The sequence below is a fragment of the Onychostoma macrolepis genome, chromosome 14 (genome assembly GCF_012432095.1).
Source record: "Onychostoma macrolepis isolate SWU-2019 chromosome 14, ASM1243209v1, whole genome shotgun sequence".
NCBI classification, from domain to species: Eukaryota; Metazoa; Chordata; class Actinopteri; order Cypriniformes; family Cyprinidae; genus Onychostoma; species Onychostoma macrolepis.
Window position 1 is genome coordinate 13,284,386 of NC_081168.1, and position 22,561 is coordinate 13,306,946.

The window sequence follows — 22,561 nt, forward strand, 5'->3', positions numbered from 1 at the left end:
CCTGCCTTAGCTTACCCTTTAGGTGAGAGACTAGGGAAATTTCACTGCCTTACCAGGACAGCCTGTGAATTAGCAACAATATAAGAGCCTCTATAGAGACCGTAATGAGGAGTGCTAAGTGCATTCATGTCATGCTGCTAGGAAAGCTGCCAGAGAAAGCTCTGAATTGAACTTCAGAACACAGCAGACCAGAGAACCCACATGCAGGATGAGCTGCCTTAGAGAATAGCAGAAAGTCGATACACATTCACCCACCAGGTGTCCTTCAGCCAATGACAGTGGCGCAGGCTGTCCTGGTTAACCCCACTGCCTGGCTAGGACGACTCCTAATTGAATCCGCTGAAACCTCCATCAGCTAGATCCAATCAAAAGTGTTACAAGGAACCGCTGATGGTGCGAGGTCAAATGGAGTTTGCGGTCATACATGTATGTCTTTGTAGTTGTTTAAATGGGTTTCTCAGTTTGTGGTTAGTGTGGTTTCTTGTTTTAGAGAAAAAGAGAGGTCACAAACAAAGATCAGTGAGTATATGACAAACAATTTCCTCCTTTGAGAAGTGCTGTCTTGAAATGAACATTGTGTGTTGAGATTCAGAACAGTGGTTCAGCCTTTCTGATGCTGTCTGTTCTTCAGATGAAAGGCTGTCAGTACAGACCACTTACTCTGTCATATCCAAGCAAATCCACCCCTGTATGGCGAGTCTAGAACATCAAATGCCAGTGGATTTATTCTCCCACCCCCTCGATCTTGAGGTCCTCCAGTCATTACTCTGGATTAGCCTATAAATGCACAATCTCCGTTCCCTTGGCTATGACGTTCTTCCTCTGCGCTCTTACTGCAGATACCACATCTAAAACATCTGACAAGAATTTAATTTTCTATTAGAGTTCAAAGCCAGTCTTGACAATGTCGGAAATAAATAATGTGCCACCTCATTTAGCACATGCTCTCTATCGCTCATATTTTGCGAAGAACTATCAGATAAAAGTGAATGAAAGGGATTTTCCAATGGGCTGCCAAAGACATGTGGATTTTTCATTTTTTATGGAAGCATCTTTAGCTATAAAATGTTTGTCTTTTCTTATTTAGCCGACACTTAGATCAAGTAGTAGAATGCACAAAAGCAAGGAAATGAATGGAAAGCTTGAGAGTTTTCTGAAAGCACGTCGAGAATCAAACATGCAAACATGCAAAGCCAGAGTGAGGAATTTAATAAAAATGAATGATGCCTGTCTGATAATGTTGCTTATTAGCATGCTTTTTATTTGTCAGAGATGCTTTATTGAACAGCCAAATTCAATAAAGAAATAATGTGAATCAGATAATGCTGCAAATAAGTGACAGTTTGCAAGTGGCAATGAAAATAATCTTCACTGGGTAGAAAGCGGTAATAAATTGCTCAGATAATATTAAATAATTTCTGATAAATATTGCAAATTAAAAAAATAAATGAATAATGGAAGCCATCAGATCACTGAAGCACTCTTTTATAATTCCATTTGTATCCAGTGATATGTAGTGTCATGTCCCTGAGTCTTTTAAATATTCAGGCATTTTCTTATCTAATTTAGTCAAGGCTGTTGGCATTCTGTGATCCGATGATCCCAGAACATTTTACACAATCAGTCAGATGCAAACTGACCCCTGTGAAACATTAACTGGTGACAATTGAATAAAAACAACAAATATTGTTTTGAGCAGGAACAACTAATGCAGACGGCACTGATGTGTGTTGGGGGAAACCAGAGATAGCATGAGAGAAGAGGCAAATTTGGGGAATTAAAAAGGACAAGACAAAAGGAAGAAGTGTGCTATGGTAAGTCATTGATATTAGGAAGGAAAGGGGGAAATGAAATAAGACACTGAAAGGCAGGAGCAGAAATCAAGCATATGACAGAGGAGGGGACAGACAGATGAAGACAAAAGGACACAGAAGCTGAGAGAGAGAGAGAGAGAGAGAGTGAGTGTGTGTGTGCGCCCTGATCTATTTGTAGTACAGATAAGAGCTGCAGCAGGGTGTGAGCTGAGACAGTTGGCAGCACAGTATGGTAGGGTAGGCAAAGGGCTGATCTGTGTGTTCATGTGTGCATGTGGTTGTGTGTACTTAGGTAGTTGGCAGGGAAGTTAGTCGGGGCAGAGGAGCACATCCCTGATCGTTTGCTGCAGTCAAACCAAACCAGTCACATTGGGCTGTTAGCTTCACTGCGCTTCCACAGCTGAATTAAAGGGTTAGTTCAGCCAAATATGAAGATTTTGTTGTTTACTCACATTCATGTTGTTCCGAACCTATGTGATATTCAACTGTGAATGACCTTAAATGGAACTTGTCTGTATTGATTATGTATTTGGCATTGATTTTTTTTTCATTCAGATTTTTGACATAGTTGTAACACATTTGGGGCCAGATTTACTAAACAGCGCAATTTAGCACAATTACAAAAACGTGCTGATGGGCGTGGAAATTTCTACATGTGATTAACTGACAATGCGCAAATTCAAGAACACAGACGCAACATCTCATTTAGATATCGACCAACGCAATATACCAAGCGCAGCACAAATAGCGTAGTCGAAAATAAGCAGAGCCGATGCTCATCAGGCATAGATATAATATACGTAGACGCCTCATAGACTGATGCTGCCTATTGGAGCTGACGTATCAGCACGGCCGCCATCTTGGATGGATCCCCCCCCGCATTATTTCTACTGAGGAAGGTGTATCCCCAACTACAATAATCATAATCCCCCGAATTTTTACCGGATTTTCACACGGTTTGGTTTGTTACAAAAGGCAGAGATTTAGTTATGATACAGGACGCTGTCACACATTGAAAAATATGTGCTTTCATGCTAAAAGACTTTGTATTATGCTCTTTAACAAAGACATATGGTAGGCTATGGCATATTGATAAATGTATAAATGAATAAATTTTATATTTTAATAAAGAAACAAATTTGATTGTTCATTTGAATTTATTTCTCTCTCTCTCTCTCTCTCTCTCTCACTCACTCACACACACACACACTGTAACACATATACATACAGCTCAGTAAATTTTTTAAAGGCCTGGAAAAGTAAGCGTTATAATTCCAGGTCATTCCAGCATCTTACACTACCCTGTCAGGCTTGCAACTGGGGCTGGGGAGCTAAAACCCTTGAAAAATAACTGTTTTGCACAGCTTCTTGCGTATGCTGGCACTCTGTAACTCCAGGGTAGTTAATTTTGCAATGTGGTGCAGCCTTACTTTGTGAAATACAGACACCACAAATGACACAAGCATGAAATGATGGTTCTCAATTCCGAATTGGGTTTCTGCAATGTGCTCCCCGAGTAAGAACACATCCTCTGAACCAATCTCCACCCGAACGAAACGGTTGATGAAGGACACACTGACACCTTGTTCTTTTGAGTTTTGTCAAATCACACGCTCTGCTGCTCTGACCACCTTCACTGGTGAATCAGGTAATCCCACGCGATCTGGTATCAATACTGCGCCGGTTATTGCAACCGTAAACTGCACAAAATATGGGCATAGTTGCTCGCTCTCCGTTGACTCTGGTGCTAGCGTAGAGTGAGGAGACCCAACCAATATGGCGGCGATGCTGGATTACGTTCCAGCACGTCATGAGGCATCTACGTATATTATTTCTATGCTCATCAGGTGCGAGTGATCTACTTTCGACACAGGCGCAAAATAGTTTAAGACATGCTTTTTGTGGGCGTTAGAAAGGCATTCCCCTTCTGCCGGCCTCCGTGACAAACAAAGAGCTGGTCTGAGGTCCTGAAGATTTGCGTCCTGTCAACGTAGCATCTCAATGCCCGGACGGGACAAAGCAAAGCTAGGGCTGGGTCTGTCTCCTCCGAGGGCAGCGCTTGCAGGCTCACCACCTGGTCCCTGAAGGGAGTAGTGGGAACCTTGGGCACATAGCCAGGCCGGGGCCTCAGGGTTACCTGGATGTCCGCTGGCCCAAACTCTAGGCACGAATCGTCGACTGAAAATACGTGCAGGTCCCCTACCCTCTTGATGGAGGCCAATGCAAGCAGGAGCAGAGTCTTCATTGAAAGAAACTTCAGCTCGACTGTCTGCAAAGGCTCGAATGGGCCCTGCTGTAGTGCTCTGAGTACTAGAGACAGGTCCCAAGAGGGTATAGAGGGGGGCCGTGGGGGATTTAACCTTCTCGCCCCCCTAAGGAACCTGATGACCAAGTCATGCTTCCCCACCGACTTCCCTTCCACGGGGTCGTGGTTGGCAGCAATCGCAGCCACATAGACTTTAAGGGTGGAGGGAGACAGCCTTCACTCCAACCCTTGCTGCAAGAAGGACAGCACGACTCTGATCGGGCACTTCCGGGGGTCTTCTTGGTGAGAAGAACACCATTCGACGAACAGGTTCCACTTCAAGGCGTAAGCATGTCTTGTAGACGGCGCTCTCGCCGAAGTGATGGTGTCAACTACCTCCTGGGGTAGATCACCTAGAACCTCCGCCATAAGGTGCCCCGTCTCTGAGTCAGTAGATCCTTCCTCAGAGGAATCTGCCAAGGTGAGACATGCGACGGGACGCCCCTGAACTTGGGAGGACGCCGGGCGAACTGATTCGCATAGCCGAGTCTGATGGTCTGATGGAGCCAACGAGACGGACTGGGAAGCGCTAGCCAGGCTCCCAGAAACCGCACAAGTACCCGCGTACCCGCGGTGGGGCAGCGAGGGGAACGCAGGGTCTCGTTGCCGGTCCGAAGCGGGGTCAGTGTGTGTGCAACACTAACCTGTGTTCTGGCAGAGGGTGCGTGAGTAGTACGATTGGTCGCACTCTCGAACCGCCCACAGCTGCTCACTGGCGAGAGAGGGGGATGAGTGTGGTACGGTGTTGGTCCGTCCATAACTCTCCATGCCCTTTTGGGACCCAGAGACAGAGACAAATGCCTCTTGTCGAGGTTTGTTTTTTTTTTTTTTTTTTTTTTTTTTTTAAAGATTTCTCTACCTGGCCCTCCTCCGGGGGAGGGAGAGGTGCATCCACCATCTCCCGAAGCAGTTCCCTCTCTCTCTGGGTCGCCCATCCCGGGACTCTTGCCCGGCCTGCCTACGCCCAGCTCCAGGTCAGTAGCGGTACAAAGCTCTTTCAGAACTTCCGGATCGTGACCACCCTCGTGCATGTCCCTCAGTGCTTTTACCCTGAAGAACCTGCAGTAACGCCGTAGCGTAAGGTGGAGGCAGCTTCTCCACAGGCCACATAAGCATCGCCGGACAGACCAGACGAATACCTACAGGCCCGGAAGAGGAGGCACGGTTTGCCCTGCTGGGTGGAAGGGGTATTAGGACACAACTGCATCGCAACCGACCGCTCCACCGGGGGGACCCCCGTATACCCCCTAGCTGCATTTACAAAGATGTAACGTCAAGTTTGCCAGATGCAACGTCGTCTTTAAAAAAACGCACCCGAGAATGCTCTTTTAGGGAAAAAGCTCTTTTAGCGTGCTCAAGCACACAGGGGGTAGTGCAACCTGATGTGTGCAATCCACTCGACACGGGAAGAACCACCGCCGCTGTAGCGCCGTACCACCAGCACGAGAGTCTTCCAAAGAGCGTGCTCAACTCGTTGAATTCACTCATCAGCAGAAGTCAGGAGCAGAACGATGTAACCGCTTGGCTCCGAAGCGAAAAGCCGAATATGCGCTGCACCTGCTGCCTACTTATACTCACGCTGTGATCAGCGGCAGCTGGATGCAATAATCGCATGCCAATGTGCATTGGCTCGTTTAGTTACACTCGAAGTGGATTGGTCTCTCTAAGCGAGATCCCAATTCGTCGGTCACCCGACGTGACTCGGAGTGACCGACTGAAAGGGAACTGATACATCAGTTAAGCAGTATTGACCAATTACTCAACATGTTTCCCTCCACCATGCCCAGATCTCAATTACATTTGCATATATTTAAATATGTGTTTCCCTTACCGAATGTGCTATCCTGTCAGCAATAACATGTCCGTGGGATTTTTTTATTTGATTACTGTCAGTTTAAGTGCTGGCAGCGCAGTGTTGCCAGAAACCGCTATTAAAACAAATAAAAAATAAAATAAATATAAATAAACCTAAACCGAAATTATTTCAAATCTTTTGCAAATAAGATAAGATAAAGATATCGCTGACCATAAACTGCAACTTCCTACTTTATTAACTTTCTAAAGTATTAAATTAAGAGGAAAAGACAAATCCGCTTAAAATAGCTGGATATGGCAACACAGAGGCTGCGCCTGCACCCTCACTCACAAATCGTTCAAGCCTCGTTCACTCCGACAGCGTCTCGCAGCGGTCATTTTCATACCATGGATGCTAAACATTCTTGCAAACTGTTTAAACTGAATTATACATGTCATGCAGACATTCATATGAGGAGTTTAACTGCAAATTAGTCATCAGAGAACAAATTTTATTTTTGAACATGAAAAATTTACCGAGGTCCAGACCTCGGTGACCTCATAGCTGGCTTTGGGCCTGTATGAGATGGATGTAAACAGTTATAATTAAATTATAATACATACTGTATCTATTCGTTGTTACATCTTTACAAAATAAATGCATTATAACACATCAGTCAACCAATTTTTGATGTAACAACGGATCTGCAAATATTGTAATCCATTTTAACTTTGGTTAAAATTATTTATGAAAATATATAATGCATTACAATGTAAATTATGAATTCCTTTATAATGCATTATATATAAAGGCTTAAAGTAAAGTGTTACCAAAAAAAAAAAAAAAACATCAAAACAGTCTGGTTTGCCTCTCTTAGCTGGTCTCCTTTGGCTGGTTTTAGGTTAATTTGGCACACTTTTCAGATGGTTTGAATAGGAGGCCAGCTGGTTATCCTACTAAACACCTGCTTGACCAGGCTGGAGTACCAAAAAATAAGTATAGACGGGTTAAACCAGATTTCTTTGTGACTTCAAATATGTGCGAGGGTGACATAAGCCTTGAAGTGCTACTGCACCTAATTCTAAACCCAGCGGATATAACTGTGCGTAAGTATGAGCAAGCGTTTTAACATGTTCGAGTACAAATGCATGTCTGTTTGAGTGTTTCCTGAGCATGTAATGTGCACTCCATCCAGGCCAGAACGAGACTGATCCGTGCTGGCAGCTCCCTCGAGCCCTCCAGACCTTGTGGGTTGAGCTTTCATTCTTCTAGTGGAAAGCAGCTGACCCCTGTCCACCCTTCTGAATGCCATCTCTCACTTTCTCTCTCTCTTTCTCACATCCCTCTCATTTCCTCCCAGGCTGTTGTTAAGGCCCTGCTGTTTGGAACACTGTGTCCATGCAAAGAGGATCAATATGCCAATCAGAGTTAAGGGGAGTGAGCAGAAGTGGCTGCTGGGAGAATACCAGAGCATAAGTAAGGCGCGATCACTGTCCGTGTGAGACTGAACTCGTACCTGCTGGCAAAATGCTCGATCCGGCTGTGTGTGTCCGCATGAGGCAGCCTGGGAGATGAGCAGGGCCTGTCAAAACAAGAACACACATCTGTTAGCAAAGTAGCTTGTTACTGTATGTATGAATGCCTAGTTTTTTGGTCTTAGCCGGTCTATGGACATGCTCAGGCTAATCTGTGTGCTTGGTTTAGAGGACTTTTGGGTGCTTTTAGCTAGTCAGGATGGGAAAACAGATGGATGTCCAGTTAAACCAGCTGGAGATAAGATAACCTTGGCGAGGCTGGGAAACCAGCTTAATCCAGTCAACACTAGCAAACCAGCTAGATTTTCAACTAAATTTATCTGCTTTTAAAGATGTTTAGAAGGGGGTTTTTTTGTCAGAAAAGCAAGACAAAAATAAGCTGGCCTAAGATGGTTTGTGGGTCTTAGCTGGTATCCCCTCCTTAGCCAGGCTGATCCGATTGCTCACTTTAGAGGAGTTTACAGCTAGTCAGAATGGGAAAACACTACAGCTGGAAGACCAGCTGACGACCACCTCGGCACGGCTGCTAAAACCAGCAAACAACCTAGATTTTCATCCTTTTCTTGGTTTACCTGATCAGCCAGAAGGCCTCCCAGCCTGATGAGCTGAAATGTAAAAAAAAAAAAAAAGGCCATCAAAACAGCTTAACACTAGAACTACCAAGGCAGTCATTTTGACTGTTCTTTAATTTTATAAATGTAATAACTTTGTTGAAATAAATCTCACGTAACTATAACACCCTGGTCCCTGACTTTTCAAAAATGTGTGTATATTTTATTCTAGCATTGTTATTTTATTAAAATTACAAAAGATTTATTTTACCTTGAATGGCCAAAGCGGTTAAATTACAGACGGCGTATAATTTCAGGTTTTGTGACTTTTTCCCACGGTTGAAGATGCACGTCACTGTTGCCTTGCAATTTTTGTATTAGTTGTTTTTATATTCTATTGCTAAGCTAAAATTCCTGTTCGTAAAAAAGCTGCTGTCGTTCATTCTGCCACATTTCCAGGTATGCTAGGCTGATCCTAGGAAGACTATAGCCTGGCTGTTATTAATAATAGCCTACTTCGATTGTATGACAAAATAGCCATAATAATAATAATATTAATAATAATAATAATGGCTATAATAGTAATGCTATTATAGCTAATGCATATATGCTAATTTTAGCCCCGACAAGACTGATAATGTGAAATAAAACAAATTAATTAGTTTTTTTTTTTTTTGTGACCGTGACAATGTTTATTATTACCAATACTACCATAACAGATCCACTTATTCATGGATTATGATTCCAGTGGTGGCTGCATAGAATTGGATTCATGTGATCCAAAAATTACTAGTAACTCCAGAGCGTTGTAAAGTACAAAAGTAAAAATGTATTGAAATAAGATATATGTAATCATTTCCAAAATTCACAACATGTTTTATCTACAGAAATATTCTGCTTCGCTTCATATTTGTTGGCATTTAGACTTTCAAATTCAACATTTTCACTGAAAAAGCTTTGCTCTCCCACTTGCCAGACACAAAGTGAGGCATGCACATTTCGGACAAAAAAAATATTGTAGTTTTTAGAGTGATGACTTATGACGACAGACATTCAAAGCTTCATTGTAAAACCTCAAAAGAAGCTTCGAATGTAAATATGATATGACAAAAATGGCATTCAGTTCAGTCTAGTATGAACGGTCAGAATGACAGCTATGGCCATTATAGTAGTTATAGAACTCCGGTAGTTCTAGTGTTAAGCTGTTTTAAAATGTTTATTTTCAACAGGACAGAAAATAATTGTTTGCAGTGCGCTGTGTTCAGTCCCTCAGTTCTCCACTTACAAACCTTCAAAAAGAGCACAACGCGCTTAGGTGTGATTCTCATCAGTGGAGACAGGAAGTCAGACTCACGTCTCAGAGCTCTCCACCTCCAGTACTGATTGAACGGGCAGGTATCCCCTCTGAGGGTGTTTACTAAAATACTGCTTCGAGCGGAACTTGTTCTTTAGAGTCTTTGCGAAGTCCCGCATCTTCTCGCCTGAGGTCGTCTGGAATGAGCGAGAGAGAGATAGAAAAAGAGCCAGCGGAGAGAAAAATGAAAGAACATGAGCGATTGAGACACAGCACATCCCCTTCGTAACATTCCTCCGACACACAGCCAGTACATCAGTTCCTCCACAGAACATTCGTCTTCCTCCCATCTCAATCTATCATCTTTTGAGCAGCCACAGAAAGCTGGTGCATAATAAAGACGCCCACCTATAAAACTCAGACTGGAGCATGGGAAAACCATTAAGCAAATGGCCTTGTGCTGTATTTCACTGCAGGAGATCAATTTGGTTCAATTCATATTTATTTTGCGTAGTGCCTTGTACAATAGTGATTGAATTTGAAACAAAGCTGCCAGTTGGCAAGGAAAAATCCTCTGCAAATAACAAAGCATATGTACCGGGGTGTAGTACTCCATGATGGGGTAGTGTAGTTTCTTGCCCTTGGTAGTCCGGCCCGTCAGAAAACACGTCTGGCAGATGTCCACATTGAACTGTTTCAGACTTCGGTATCTGATGAAACAGGCAGAGACACATTTTACATCCAAATATTGACGTGTTCATTTTAGGATTGTGAATAGATTAAAATCATGAATCTGAACTACCCTGCTGATAATAACAATTTAAGACTAACACAGTGATGGTTTAGTATAGGTCTAAATGCAGAGTCATCATAGCAATTGTGTTCACCAGCAAAACATGGCTGTTTCTGCTGAAGTAGACTGACTAAGACAACCTTTTGGTTAGGGTAATTAAGACATCTGGTGGGGACACCAGAAAACCAGCATATAAAACAGTATTCCTTATTGTACACTACCATTTAGAAGTTTGGTGTTGGTGAGATGCTTTAATGTTTTTAAAAATAAGTATCTCATGCTTACTAAGCCTGCATTTATTTAATCAAAAATACAGTAAGAGAGTTACAATTTAAAATAACTGTTTTCATATATTTTTCAAATGTAATTTATTCCTGTGATGGCATTATTCCAGTCTTCAGTGTCACATGATCTTTCAGAAATTATTCTAATAATTATAATCTATTATTATAAATGTTGAAAACAGTTGTGCTGCTTAATATTTTTGTGGAAATTGTGATAGTATTTGTAGGATTCTTTGATTAATAGAAAGTTTAAAATAAATGATTTTCTGATCATTTTCATCTATTAAAAAGTCTATTTAAAAAAAAAAAACGTATTGACCCCCAATTTTTGAATGGTAGCGTACATACTGTAATCTGGTTAATAAGCTGTTTTTTAGCAGTAATTCTACTTTTTTCCCCCCTCAATTTGACCTCTTTTAAACATACAGTGCATTTAGTTTTAATGCATTCAGTTTCCCTTTGAAGGACAAAAAGCATAAATAAGAGATGAAAATAAATATTATTTAAACTAAATATAAAAATAATAATAATAATTAACATATGCAACAAAGATTTTTGCCAAATTAAAAAAAAAAAAAAAAAGAATATAAATTTAAAAGTATTCACATATTCAATTAAGCTCAGCCCTAATTAAAATCCAGTCCATTAACAACCCATGTATACTACTCCCTCTGCAGTTCTTAACTTCAATGCTATTACCTCAAACTCTTTGATCAGCTAAAAGAGGCTTTTTTTAGTCATTTATTTTGAGTAGCTAAAAAATAACGATAGAGATATCTGTGACGTCTTTCTCCAAAAAATGACTCAGCACAGCAGCAGCTCACCTGAAGCCCTTGATAGGGCACTGCTTACAGATGTAGCAGCGTGCCTGGTGCTTGGCAGTCTCAGCCACAGTTACCCGGTGCAGAACAGGAAGCCACACCACAGACTGAGGCTCTAGGCTCATCCACTCCAGAAAGTGAGACACCTCGATTGCTGACTTACCTGGAGCCTAGAGGTAAACACAGAAGATACACATGAGAAAGATAAAAAATCATACAGCAACAAGTAGCATGAATCCAGATACCCAGAAGACATATTGTTCATTATGCATGCCCAATTAAGCACCAAAACAACTTCTGGTAGCTGATGGGCACAAGCACCCTATCAGAGCATGTCCCTTAAAAGTACTCATGCGATACAGGGCAATCACGGTCCCGTGAAAGGGAAGGATACAATCTCAGAGAGGCCGCCCCTTGTTATAGTGACACAGTGGGAAACGGATGACAAGCAATAACCCTAATAAAAGAGGATGACATAAAAATCTGGAACGTGCTAAATTCTCATTAAATACGCATCGAAGATGCATTAAAAGGTTGATTTCCCTTGGGCGCACTCTGAAGCTCGGGCAGAGCTTTATAATTAACATGAGTATCTCTAGCGTGGCTCTTAGTAGTCGCTGGAGTGTGTCGTCTCCTGAGAGGGCAAGGCAGTGTGTGTGTGTCTTTATCAGTGTTTGTAGTCTGGGACTGAGACCAAAGTGTGCAGTGAGGAGTTGAGTGGAAGACTCCAGAAGTTTCACTGAAACAACAAAAGAGGATCTTCTAAACAGTCCACACCACAGGGACAGCCGAGAGTTTCCCATGAGATGGTCCATAACTTCAAACAAAGTGAACCAGTCTTTTCATCTAGACGCTGCATCATTCTAGATCTGTCATGATTAATGCAGACAGTGAAAAAAATTGTGTAATTGGAAAGCACTGACTGGCATTTCTTCCAGAATTATACAGGCAGACATGGAACAAACGTGAAAATAAATTAATTTTAATTACGTGTGCCTGAAATTCCACACATGCTCTTGAATGGAACAGGATTTAATTAGGGGCTGGCAGACCTAAGAATGAAAGGTTTAAGGCCATTCTACAAGAAACCTGTGCCCTACACCAATTTCATAATTAGGCCATCAGTAGAATGAAATGCCAGAAGGTTACGTTCCACTGCGATGCCCCTGCATTTTCTGAATTACAGCCTCATAAATGTAAAGATGGATGAGATGATGTCAGCTAACATTACACCTTCATTTTCAGTAATTAGCATAGACTATCAAAGTCTGAAACACACTGTATGCAAGTATATGAACCCAAAATCTTTGGAAAGCTTCATTTCACACCAACGCAACTGAACGCAACTCAATTTACACCACTGTTAATTTTTTTGTTGTGGTTGTTTTTAAAGAAATCAATACTTTCATTCAGAATGCATTTAATTGATAAAAAGAGACCATAAAGATTGTTATATTGTTACTGAAAAATTTCATTTAAAAAAATGCTGTATTAATTAACGTGACTGCTTTCAACTGTGATAATGATTCAGTCTTGAGCACCAAGTACGCATATTAGCGACATCATTTCTGACACTTAAGACTGACTGAGATTTCAGCTTTGCCATCACAGGAATAAATTACATTTTAAAATATATTAAAATAGAAAACAGTTTGTTTAAATTGTAATAATATTCCACAATACTACAGTTTTACTGTATTTTTGATCAAATAAATGCAGCCTTGGTGAGCATAAGAGACTTCTTTCAAAAACATTTTAAAAATCTTCATGAGCCCAAACTTTTGAAAGGTAGTTTTAAAGTGAAATGTGTCATTTCTGTGCTTCTAGCATCACTTTCTTCCACTTTCTTCCAGACAGGTTTCTTATACATTTGCAAATTATATGTCATATATCATTCGCAGTTATGTCATTAGTTGAGACAGTGTTGATAAGCATTTACACTTTTTGGGGTAACAGATCGATAAATAATCACATTTTTAACAATCTAAAATAACACAGCAGCTTTTAAAATTAGTTTAACTGTTGACTAGCTTCCAAGCTGGTTAACTGAATAACAACACGCCTGGTTTAAGGTCTATGTGTATTATTTTCTTATTTTGTAAAATACTTTTCTGCATACAGAAAGACAAGAGATCTAACCCAGTCTAACCCGTGTTTCTGTGGTGTGATCAAAACATTGCAATCAATGGCTGATGGGTAGTGTTTAGGGAAACGTTTAAAAATAGCCATTGTGTTTGCTATTTCGTTTAGTGGCGTTAATGGAATTGAAATTATGCACTTCTCTTTTAATGGCACAGATGTTTGAAGGTAACTCTATTGCCCCCTTGAGCATGCAAGCTTGATGTTGGCACAGTGAAGGAGAAATGCACATTTAATAAGCACAACAGGACTACCAAGTACTGACCAAGCATTTGCTTAGAGTATGTTTCTGGCCGGTGACTCACTAAAACCCAAAGGAATAAAGTCACAGAACAGCTCTTTAATCTCTGTACGTTTCAGCCCAAAAACCCAGAAGAAGCAGAGCCTAGTTAGGAAAGAGTGAGGGCGAGAGAGAAATGTGACAGGCAATAAAGAAGGAAAGTGAGAAAGTGTGCCTCTGGTACAAATGTTTAAGAAGATTTGCTCATCAAAGAGAGCAAAGGGTCTGTGTAGAGGGAGGCCCTTTCATCATCTAAACAGAAAACATATCAGAGAAAATGAAAGAGAAAATCTGAAGTCTTACCATTCGAAAGCAGCTGCGGACACTGGGCTCCACGTTGCTCCCTCCAAACGCCGCCACCTCCCCGAGCTGCCGAGGGATCTGAATAGCCTCGTGCAGTAACAGGCTGAGATGTTTCTGATCTGTCAGTCCACCTGGACCACACACCTGTCTGAAAAGGTCTGCAATTCACACACAGAGAGGACATGGTTGAATGCTGCACTAAAAGGAGGCACTAGGGAAAAGGAGCTCTGTGCCAGCGTGCAGAAACCTGGAGGTGGGCAAACTGAGAATGTGAGACTTAAATGGCTTTAGGTTATAGAGGTGTGAGGCGAGATGGCTCACACTTTAATCTGTGATATTTTGGCACTGCAAAAAAATAAAATAAAATAAATTAATCAGTGTTTTTCCAAGTTAAAATATAAAAGAATATTTTCATTAAAGAATATATTAATTAAGTTTTTTTCTTCCCCCTCTGGTCAATTTTGTTACTGATAACTAAAACTATATAAAAATAAAAAAAAATGTTAATTGAAATAAAGCTGAAATAAAATAAAATACAACTATTTGATGAAATACTGAAACTTAAAAAAATAATAATAAAAAAAATAAATAAAATTAGAAATGTGCCTTGGCAAGTAACTGAAGTAAATGGAAGTATTACCATTACTAAAACTGGGATAAAAAGATATTAAAGCTAAACAGAAATATTTAAATAAACAAATGTCAAAAGCACATAACAAAATGACTAAAACTGAAAATATAAAAATAAAAACTAATTTAAAATATTAATAAATATTATTAAAGTAAGTAACTAATACTAAAATAACAGTCTTACAAATTGTATTTTCTTATTTTAACTCTAAATATATTTCTAAAAATATTTTGTGCAGTAAATCATCTTGTTTTAAAGATGTCTGGATTTTTTTTTTTTTTCCTCAATGGAAAATACAAATATTTGATAAGCAAGAAAATCATTTTGGCAGAGTGGAGTCAGGCAAGATATACAAGTGTGTGTATTATGCAAGCACTGGTGTAAATGTGGACAAAAGGCTAACATTAGCCGAGAGAGCCGAATAGCTCAAACGATATGTGTCATAAATCTAGCCATCACTGAGCAGAATGATCTTGACAGGAGTGAGAATGTTCTCTGCAGTGCCAGTAAAAATAGCACCATCTAAAGTGGCTGGCACACACAGACCTTCCTGCTGTGCGGGCACACACATTCACACTCACATGTAAACCAGCCTCATACATAGTCTAGTCCAAGGACAGATTATGGATGGGTCAATCAAGGCCAGAGCCCCGGATACTCTGACTGCCAGGGCCCTCAAGCTATGAGGTCTGACACCCAAAAACACGCCACTGTAGATGTAAAATTGATATAGACAGATGAACAGCGCTTTGTGCCAGTGGCTGTTGGCATGATATGAAATAAACAAAGAAATGAGAGATGTTATTTTTTCCTGGTCCCTCCTCAGCACTCACAGAATCCTTTATTGCAGCTTTGATGTTGTATAACAGTCATTGTACACTGGTGTCTCTTTTGGAAAGTATTGCACATGAGGTGTGATTATTTTTTGCAGCTACAACAATATACATTTTTTATTGCAACTTCTTGTATTTGTGACTTTATATTAAAATTGGAACTTTATCACATAAGTCTACTTATGGTGATCCAGTTGGATTTGGAATAAGATGACTGGTCAACCAATTAATGACCAGTTTAGACCAGCTTGTTCCAAAACAGCTATCATCCTAAACAGGATTTTCCAACTGGGACAAATCGCAATTTCCACAAAGAGGCTGATGCCCTGCAGGACCTTAATCTGTACATGACCAATAGATCCCACTGTCTACACAATCCAAGTAAAAGCTTGTGCTTTTTACTATTGAAATGGCTAAGATAGTGGTAACAAAGTGATCAAGACAGACCAATCAATCAGTGCTCATCATCTTTACAGATATAAAACATTTTTAGTCAATGTTTGGGAGTTATGATGGTTGTATTCTAACTCGAGGATGTCCACATCTCGCTCGGACTCTTTTCCTCTAATGCTTTCTGCAGTGCACTATGCCTGACTCTTATTTACTGGGTCCTGCTTGTGTCTGCCCTGTCAAATTACCCCCTAACCCACTCTCACAACAGCAGATGACATTTTAGGCCACTGATGAAATTTTAAAGCATTAGAGAAAATTGGAAGGGAAATCCTGTGAGAGAAAGACTAGGACTTTGCACTGTGACACAGTCATTTTTACTTTAGTGTTACTGGACCACATTCTAAAAAAAAGAGAAAGAAAGAAAAGGACAAGGTGGTGTTTGGATCAAGTTTTGCTGACAGTGTGGGGTCCAAAAGTCCTAATAAGGATAGTAAAACTTAAAATACCATTAAAACCATCAATTAAAATAGAACAGTTATTATAAATTGTGATAATATTTCACAATATTACTGTTCTTAGTGTATTTTTGATCAAATAAATGCAGCCTTTGTTAGGATGAAAGACTTTTCAAAAACATTAAAAAATCTTCCCAACCCCAAACTTTTGAACAGTAGTGCATGTTATGGGGACCAATGGGGACTTTAAATATGGCTTCATGAAACAAAGTAAGGGTTTAGGGGTAGAGATAAAGGACAGAGAATTGGGAAGGTAGACTGTACAGAAAGACATCACGTTTATGTGACATGGCCCTCTACTTACATTTATACTTTTCCTGGATGTCTGCGTTGCATAGAATAACCAGGCCCGTCTTGAAGGACAGCACTCGCATCTTACCATTACGACCACTAGAGAAAGAAACACAAACACACATTTAAAAATTCACTAAGGTTCTTTATTGAAATGATCTGGTCAATTAGTATGACTATGGAGTAACTATTGTAAATGGCACCAAACAGGACTGAAAGGACCTTGCATCACGTTGTACAGTCTGCTTTCTCTCTCCATGTACTACACGATGCAAAAAAAAAAATCATCCCAGCAACTGCCTCTTCTCACTACAGTCATTAATAAGCTATCACGGATATATGGTCAACATATGAAGTTACTCAGGAGGAGTAACTTCCTCCAAGCCATCTGAATCCTTAATGAGGAGGCTGCCAGGAGCTGCTACTGCTAGCCAAGCAAAATACAGCAAATATATACGCAGTGTACTTTTAGATATTTGTATAGTGGTACATTTCCTGTCTTATTCAATGTTTTATGCTTACAGGAAAATATATTTCACATTTATTGCACCAGATAGGCCTGTCAAAAAAAGATTCTAAAACAGGTCAGGAAGCATTTGCGCTCCACTGAGACCAAGTTGTCACGAGCAAATCTAAACAGATTGCTGTACAGACGCAAAAAAAAAAAAAAAATCCTAGAAAACTGATCAAACACTACCAAATCACATTTTGTTTTGTATAACAAGAAATCCCCTGTCAGTATTGCTACTAAAGGGAACATTTCCTACCTTGTTTGGCTTTCTTGTTTGACTGAGAGCTTGTCATTATCATCCTCATGCATGCTGCTCATTCTTATTCACATCCAGCGTTTGTAGCAAAACAAAAAAGCAATTACTACCAATTATTTGCAGGGTGAGAGCTCTGATTTCCAGTCATTAGCAGCAGGTAGTTAAGAGTCTAGTATATGTTTGAGAAAAATTCACGAAGGAAAATGAAAAAAAAGTTAATAATTAAATAAATGAATCTTTTTTTTTTTTTTAACGTTGGCTAAGAAGCTAAGAGCTTGGCACAGAATGCAATACTTGGAGTCAAGCAGTAGGGCTTTTAACTCCTACAGTCTGATTAGCTGCCTGCTGGTGATGTCTCAGGGCTGTAGTCATCTTTTAATTCACTTAACTGTGGAACACTGAGAACGCAGCTTTGCCTATAAGTGAAAGATTTAAGGGTCAATGACATATAAGAGTGTCCACGTTAAATAAAATGGAAAAATCTAAAAATCATAGAAACACATGTGCCAAGTTCTTAGAAACTGTACTCTTTGTATTCAGCTATATATATTAGTGCTCTCAAATGATTAATTGCGATTAATCGCATCCAAAATAAAAGTTTTTGTTTACATAATATATTTGTGTGTACTGTGTATATTAAATTAAATTTAGTGCTGTCAATCGATTAAAAAATTTGATCGCGTTAATCATAATTAATCACAAATTTAAAATACTAGGATTTACCTGTAAACGTGTTGAAATAAAGAAATGCATGACAAACTAGTTTAAGGAAACAGAACCTTTCACACTTCCGCCAGGTATGAGACATAATCCTTATTATTCTTTTATCATTATTCTTTTGTTTTTATTCAGCCATTATCAGCCTTTATACTGGCAATAAAACGCTTACCAAGCCACATCGCTTCAATCACAGTATACATTTACCCAACTATTATCAAAAGTATTTCTAAATAAATACAACAAAACATTTTCTTGCGCACTTACGTTAAGTATTATGACAAAATGCATTATGAAGAAGAATTGGACCTGTTCTGCAGCTGCATTAGAGCTAATATTAGCATCATGCTACATAAAACAATTTATGAGATTAATAATACACTTTTACTCAGAACTCACTTCAAACCACCGAGTGTTTGTAATAACTTCCTTTTACGATCACATGTGGAATTTGGTCATTTACTGTTGTTAAAATATGCTATTTATAGCCTTTTATATCGCTGCACAAATTAACATTTCAGATGTACACATTCAACTCAAGAAAATCACATAAAAATATCCCATCATAATCGTGTGTTTATTATCTTACATAATCTATAGTGGCTGTTGTCATGTTTATTTCTGCTTCTCTGCTGAAACTCACGTTGTTCGATGTTACAACCGCCTCTCCGTTCTTAAGTTGCCATGGATGCATTCCAAGTATAATACACATTAGTAAAAGGATCTATTTTCACTTTTATTTATCTATATACCACTTGGGTGGCCGTGGTACATTATAAAAGTAGCCCAAAAAAACGCAACCCATGGCTCTGTCATTTTTCCCGCAACTGTATTTTCAAAATAGCGTACTTGTTCCGCTGCCCTGGCAACACCGGTGCTGTACCCTCATCACGCAATGATAGATAACCTTCCGCACTGCGATGACGGAAAGAAGTTGGGGTCAAACCTTATCAAACGATTAATTTGCATTAAAAAAATATTAACACGTTCAAAGTTTTAGATTAATCGCATGCGTTAACACGTTAACATTGACACCCCTAATTAAATTATTATATTATTTTATCAGAATCAGAATCAGAATGAGCTTTATTGGCCAGGTATGTTTACACATACAAGGAATTTGTTATAGTGACAGAAGCCCCACAGTGCAACAGAAAGACAGCAACATGACAGGACACAGATAATAAAAGAATAATATACAAATAGGCAATGTACAAAATAGCAAAAACACAACATATAATATAGAGAATTACGTGTGTACAGGTCTGATATGTGCAAATTTGAATGAAAAAATAAGTATGTGTGGTGAATAAATAATGTATAATAGTGTTGTGTGTTCCACGTTTAATGTCAAGTGTTCATGAAATGGATTGCCTGAGGGAAGAAACTGTTTCTGTGCCTGGTCGTTCTGGTGCTCAGAGCTCTGTAGCGTCAACCAGACGGTAAAAGTTCAAAGAGGGCGTGTGCTGGATGTGAGGGGCCCAGAGTGATTTTGCCAGCCCTTTTGCTCACTCTGGATGAGTACAGTTCTTGGAGAGGGTTGTACCAATGATTCGCTCAGCAGTCTGGACTACCCTCCGTAGTCTTCTGAGGTCAGATTTGGTAGCTGAGCTGAACCTGACAGTTATTGAAGTGCAGCGTACGGATTCAATGATGGTGGAGTAGAACTGTTTCAGCAGCTCCTGTGGCAGGTTGAACTTCCTCAGCTGGCGAAGGAAGTACAACCTCTACTGGGTCTTTTTCACAATGGACTCAAAGTGATTGTCCCACTTCAGGTCCTGAGAAATTGCAGTGCCCAGGAATCTGAATGACTCCACTGCAGTCACAGTACTGTTCATGATGGTGAGTGGGGGAAGTGCAGGGGGATTGCTCCTGAAGTCCACGATCATCTCCACAGTTTTGAGCGTGTTAAGCTCCAGGTTGTTAAGACTGCACCAGACAGCCAGCTCCTTAACCTCCTGTCTGTAAACAGACTCGTCACCGTCCTGGATGAGGCCGATCAGTGTGGTGTCGTCTGCAAACTTCAGGAGCTTGACAGAGGGGCCTTTAGATGTGCAGTTGTTGGTGTAGAGGGAGAAGAGCAGTGGGGAGAGAACACAGCCCTGAGGAGCTCCAGTTCTGATGGTGCGGGTGCTGGATGAGAATTTCCCCAGCCTCTCTAGCTGCTGCCTGTCTGTCAGGAAGCTGGTGATCCACTGACAGATGGAGGTGGGGATGGAGAGCTGAGTTAGTTTATTCTGAAGGGTGTCCGGGATGATGGTGTTAAAAGCGGAGCTGAAGTCTACAAACAGGATCATAACAACCTCACATAAGTCCCTGGTCTGTCCAGATGCTGCAGGATGAAGTGCAGTCCCATGTTGACTGCATCATCCACAGACCTGTTTGCTCTGTAGGCAAACTGCAGGGGGTCCAGTAAGGGTCCAGTGATGTCCTTCAGAAAAGCCAAAACCAGTCTTTCAAATGATTTCATGGCCACAGACGTTAGAGCCACAGGTCTGTAGTCATTAAGTCCAGTAATTCTGGGTTTCTTTGGGACGGGGATGACGGTGGAGCGTTTTAAGCATGAGGGGACATCGCACAGCTCCAGTGATCTGTTGAAGATCTGTGTGAAGATGGGGGCCAGCTGGTCAGCACAGGTTTTTAGGCAGGCTGGTGACACACCGTCTGGGCCTGGTGCTTTCCTTCTTTTGTTCTTTCTGAAGACCTGGCGCACGTCATCTTCGCTGATCTGAATTGCAGGTGTAGAGGAGAGGGGGGTTGCTGGAGGTGTTAATGGTTGTGTGGAGAGGTGTTCAGGGTGGGTGTGTGGTGTTTTTTCAAACCTGCAGTAGAACTCATTCAGATCATCTGCCAGTTGTTGATTCCCCAGAGTGCTGGGGGATGGTGTCTTGTAACTGGTGATATCTTTCATACCTTTCCACACTGAAGCAGAATCACTGGAAGAGAATTTGTTCCTTAGCTTGCCAGAATAATTCCTCTTTGCCACTCTGATCTCCTTTTCCAGTGTGTATTTGGCCTGTTTATACAAAACTTTATCCCCCTTTCTGTAAGCATCTTCTTTGGCCTGACGGAGCTGTCTGAGTTTTGCAGTGAACCATGGTTTGTCATTGTTGTAAGTTAAATGAGTCTTGGTAGGAATGTACATATCCTCACAGAAACTGATATATGATGTTACAGTCTCTGTGAGCTCATCCAGATCATTTGCAGCAGCTTCGAAAACAGTCCAATCTGTAAGGTCGAAACAGGCTTGTAAAACCTGCTCTGTTTCAATAGTCCATCTTTTAACAGTTCTTAATACAGGTTTAGCAGATTTAAGTTTCTGCCTGTAGGTCGGTATGAGATGAACAGTGATCAGAGAGTCCTAAAGCTGCCCGTGGGACAGAGTGATATGCGTCCTTAATCGCTGTGTAACAGTGATCCAATATATTACTGTCTCTGGTGGGACATGTGATGTGCTGTCTGTATTTTGGCAGTTCGCGGGAGAGATTTACTTTATTTAAGTCCCCGAGAATGATTAAAACAGAGTCCGGGTGTTTTTGTTATGTGTCTGTGATATGATCAGCGAGTTTCTGTAAAGTGGAGCTCACATGTGCTTGCGGAGGAATGTAGACACTCACGAAAATGAACAAACAAATCTCCCACGACGAATAGAACGGCTTGCAGTTAATGAAGAGCGTTTCTAGATCAAAACAGCACATCTTCTTTAACACAGTTACATCTGTACACCACCTCTCATTGATGTAAAAGCATCACCGCCGTGCGATTTCCCCATTGATTCTGCGTCGCGATCTGCTCTGATCAGCTGGAAGTTAGGCAGATGTAGCACGCTGTCCGGTATGGCGTCGTTCAGCCAGGTTTCCGTGAAACACAGAGCAGCAGAGTTTGAAAAATCCTTGTTTGTCTGGGAGAGCAGAAGGAGTTCGTCCGTTTGTTGGGTAGAGAGCGGAGATTCGCTAGATGGATGCTATGCAACGCCGTTCTAAATCTGCACTGACGAAGCTTCACAAGCGCGCCGGCTCGCTTCCCCCGTCTGCGCGTCCTGAAGCGTTTGACCAGAGCTATGGCTCCACCAACTACAATGTCCAGCAAAACGTCCGAATAATCAAAAACCGGCAAAAGATTTTGTGGTGTGTTCTGCCGAATGTTCAGCAGGTCATCCCTGGTAAAACTGATCGTGTTTGAGAAACAAAAAACAGGAAAAACAAACAAAAAGCACTGTAGCTGCCATCTGCAGCACCATCTTGACTATTATTTATTATGTATATATAAATACACACACATACAGTATATATTTTGAATATACATTTAAATATTTATATTCTTATATTTTTATTATACTGTATATAAACATATTTAATATGTAAACATAACATATTATTCTTAAATATATACATACATGTGTTCGTATTTATATATACATAATAAATATACACAGTATACACATTATGTAAACAAAAACGTTTATTTTGGTTGCGATTCATCACGATTAATCGTTTGACA

General features: G+C 40.5%; 1 protein-coding gene across 11 annotated transcripts in view; it reads right to left on the bottom strand.

Moving 5' to 3' along the window:
* Nucleotides 1-22,561, bottom strand: part of drp2 (dystrophin related protein 2) — a 156,521-nt gene that overhangs the window by 20,233 nt on the left and 113,727 nt on the right. For 8 of the 11 annotated variants that reach the window (XM_058797330.1, XM_058797334.1, XM_058797336.1 and 5 more), the window contains 8 exons: nt 17,345-17,407; nt 16,591-16,676; nt 13,915-14,072; nt 11,196-11,362; nt 9,893-10,004; nt 9,355-9,491; nt 8,022-8,054; nt 7,431-7,496 (listed from right to left, as the gene is read on the bottom strand). In XM_058797330.1, coding sequence (XP_058653313.1) covers nt 7,431-7,496; nt 8,022-8,054; nt 9,355-9,491; nt 9,893-10,004; nt 11,196-11,362; nt 13,915-14,072; nt 16,591-16,676; nt 17,345-17,407 — 822 coding nt within the window. The remainder of the gene's footprint in view (nt 1-7,430; nt 7,497-8,021; nt 8,055-9,354; nt 9,492-9,892; nt 10,005-11,195; nt 11,363-13,914; nt 14,073-16,590; nt 16,677-17,344; nt 17,408-22,561) is intronic. The other 3 variants (XM_058797331.1, XM_058797332.1, XM_058797333.1) reach the window with 3 other exon arrangements.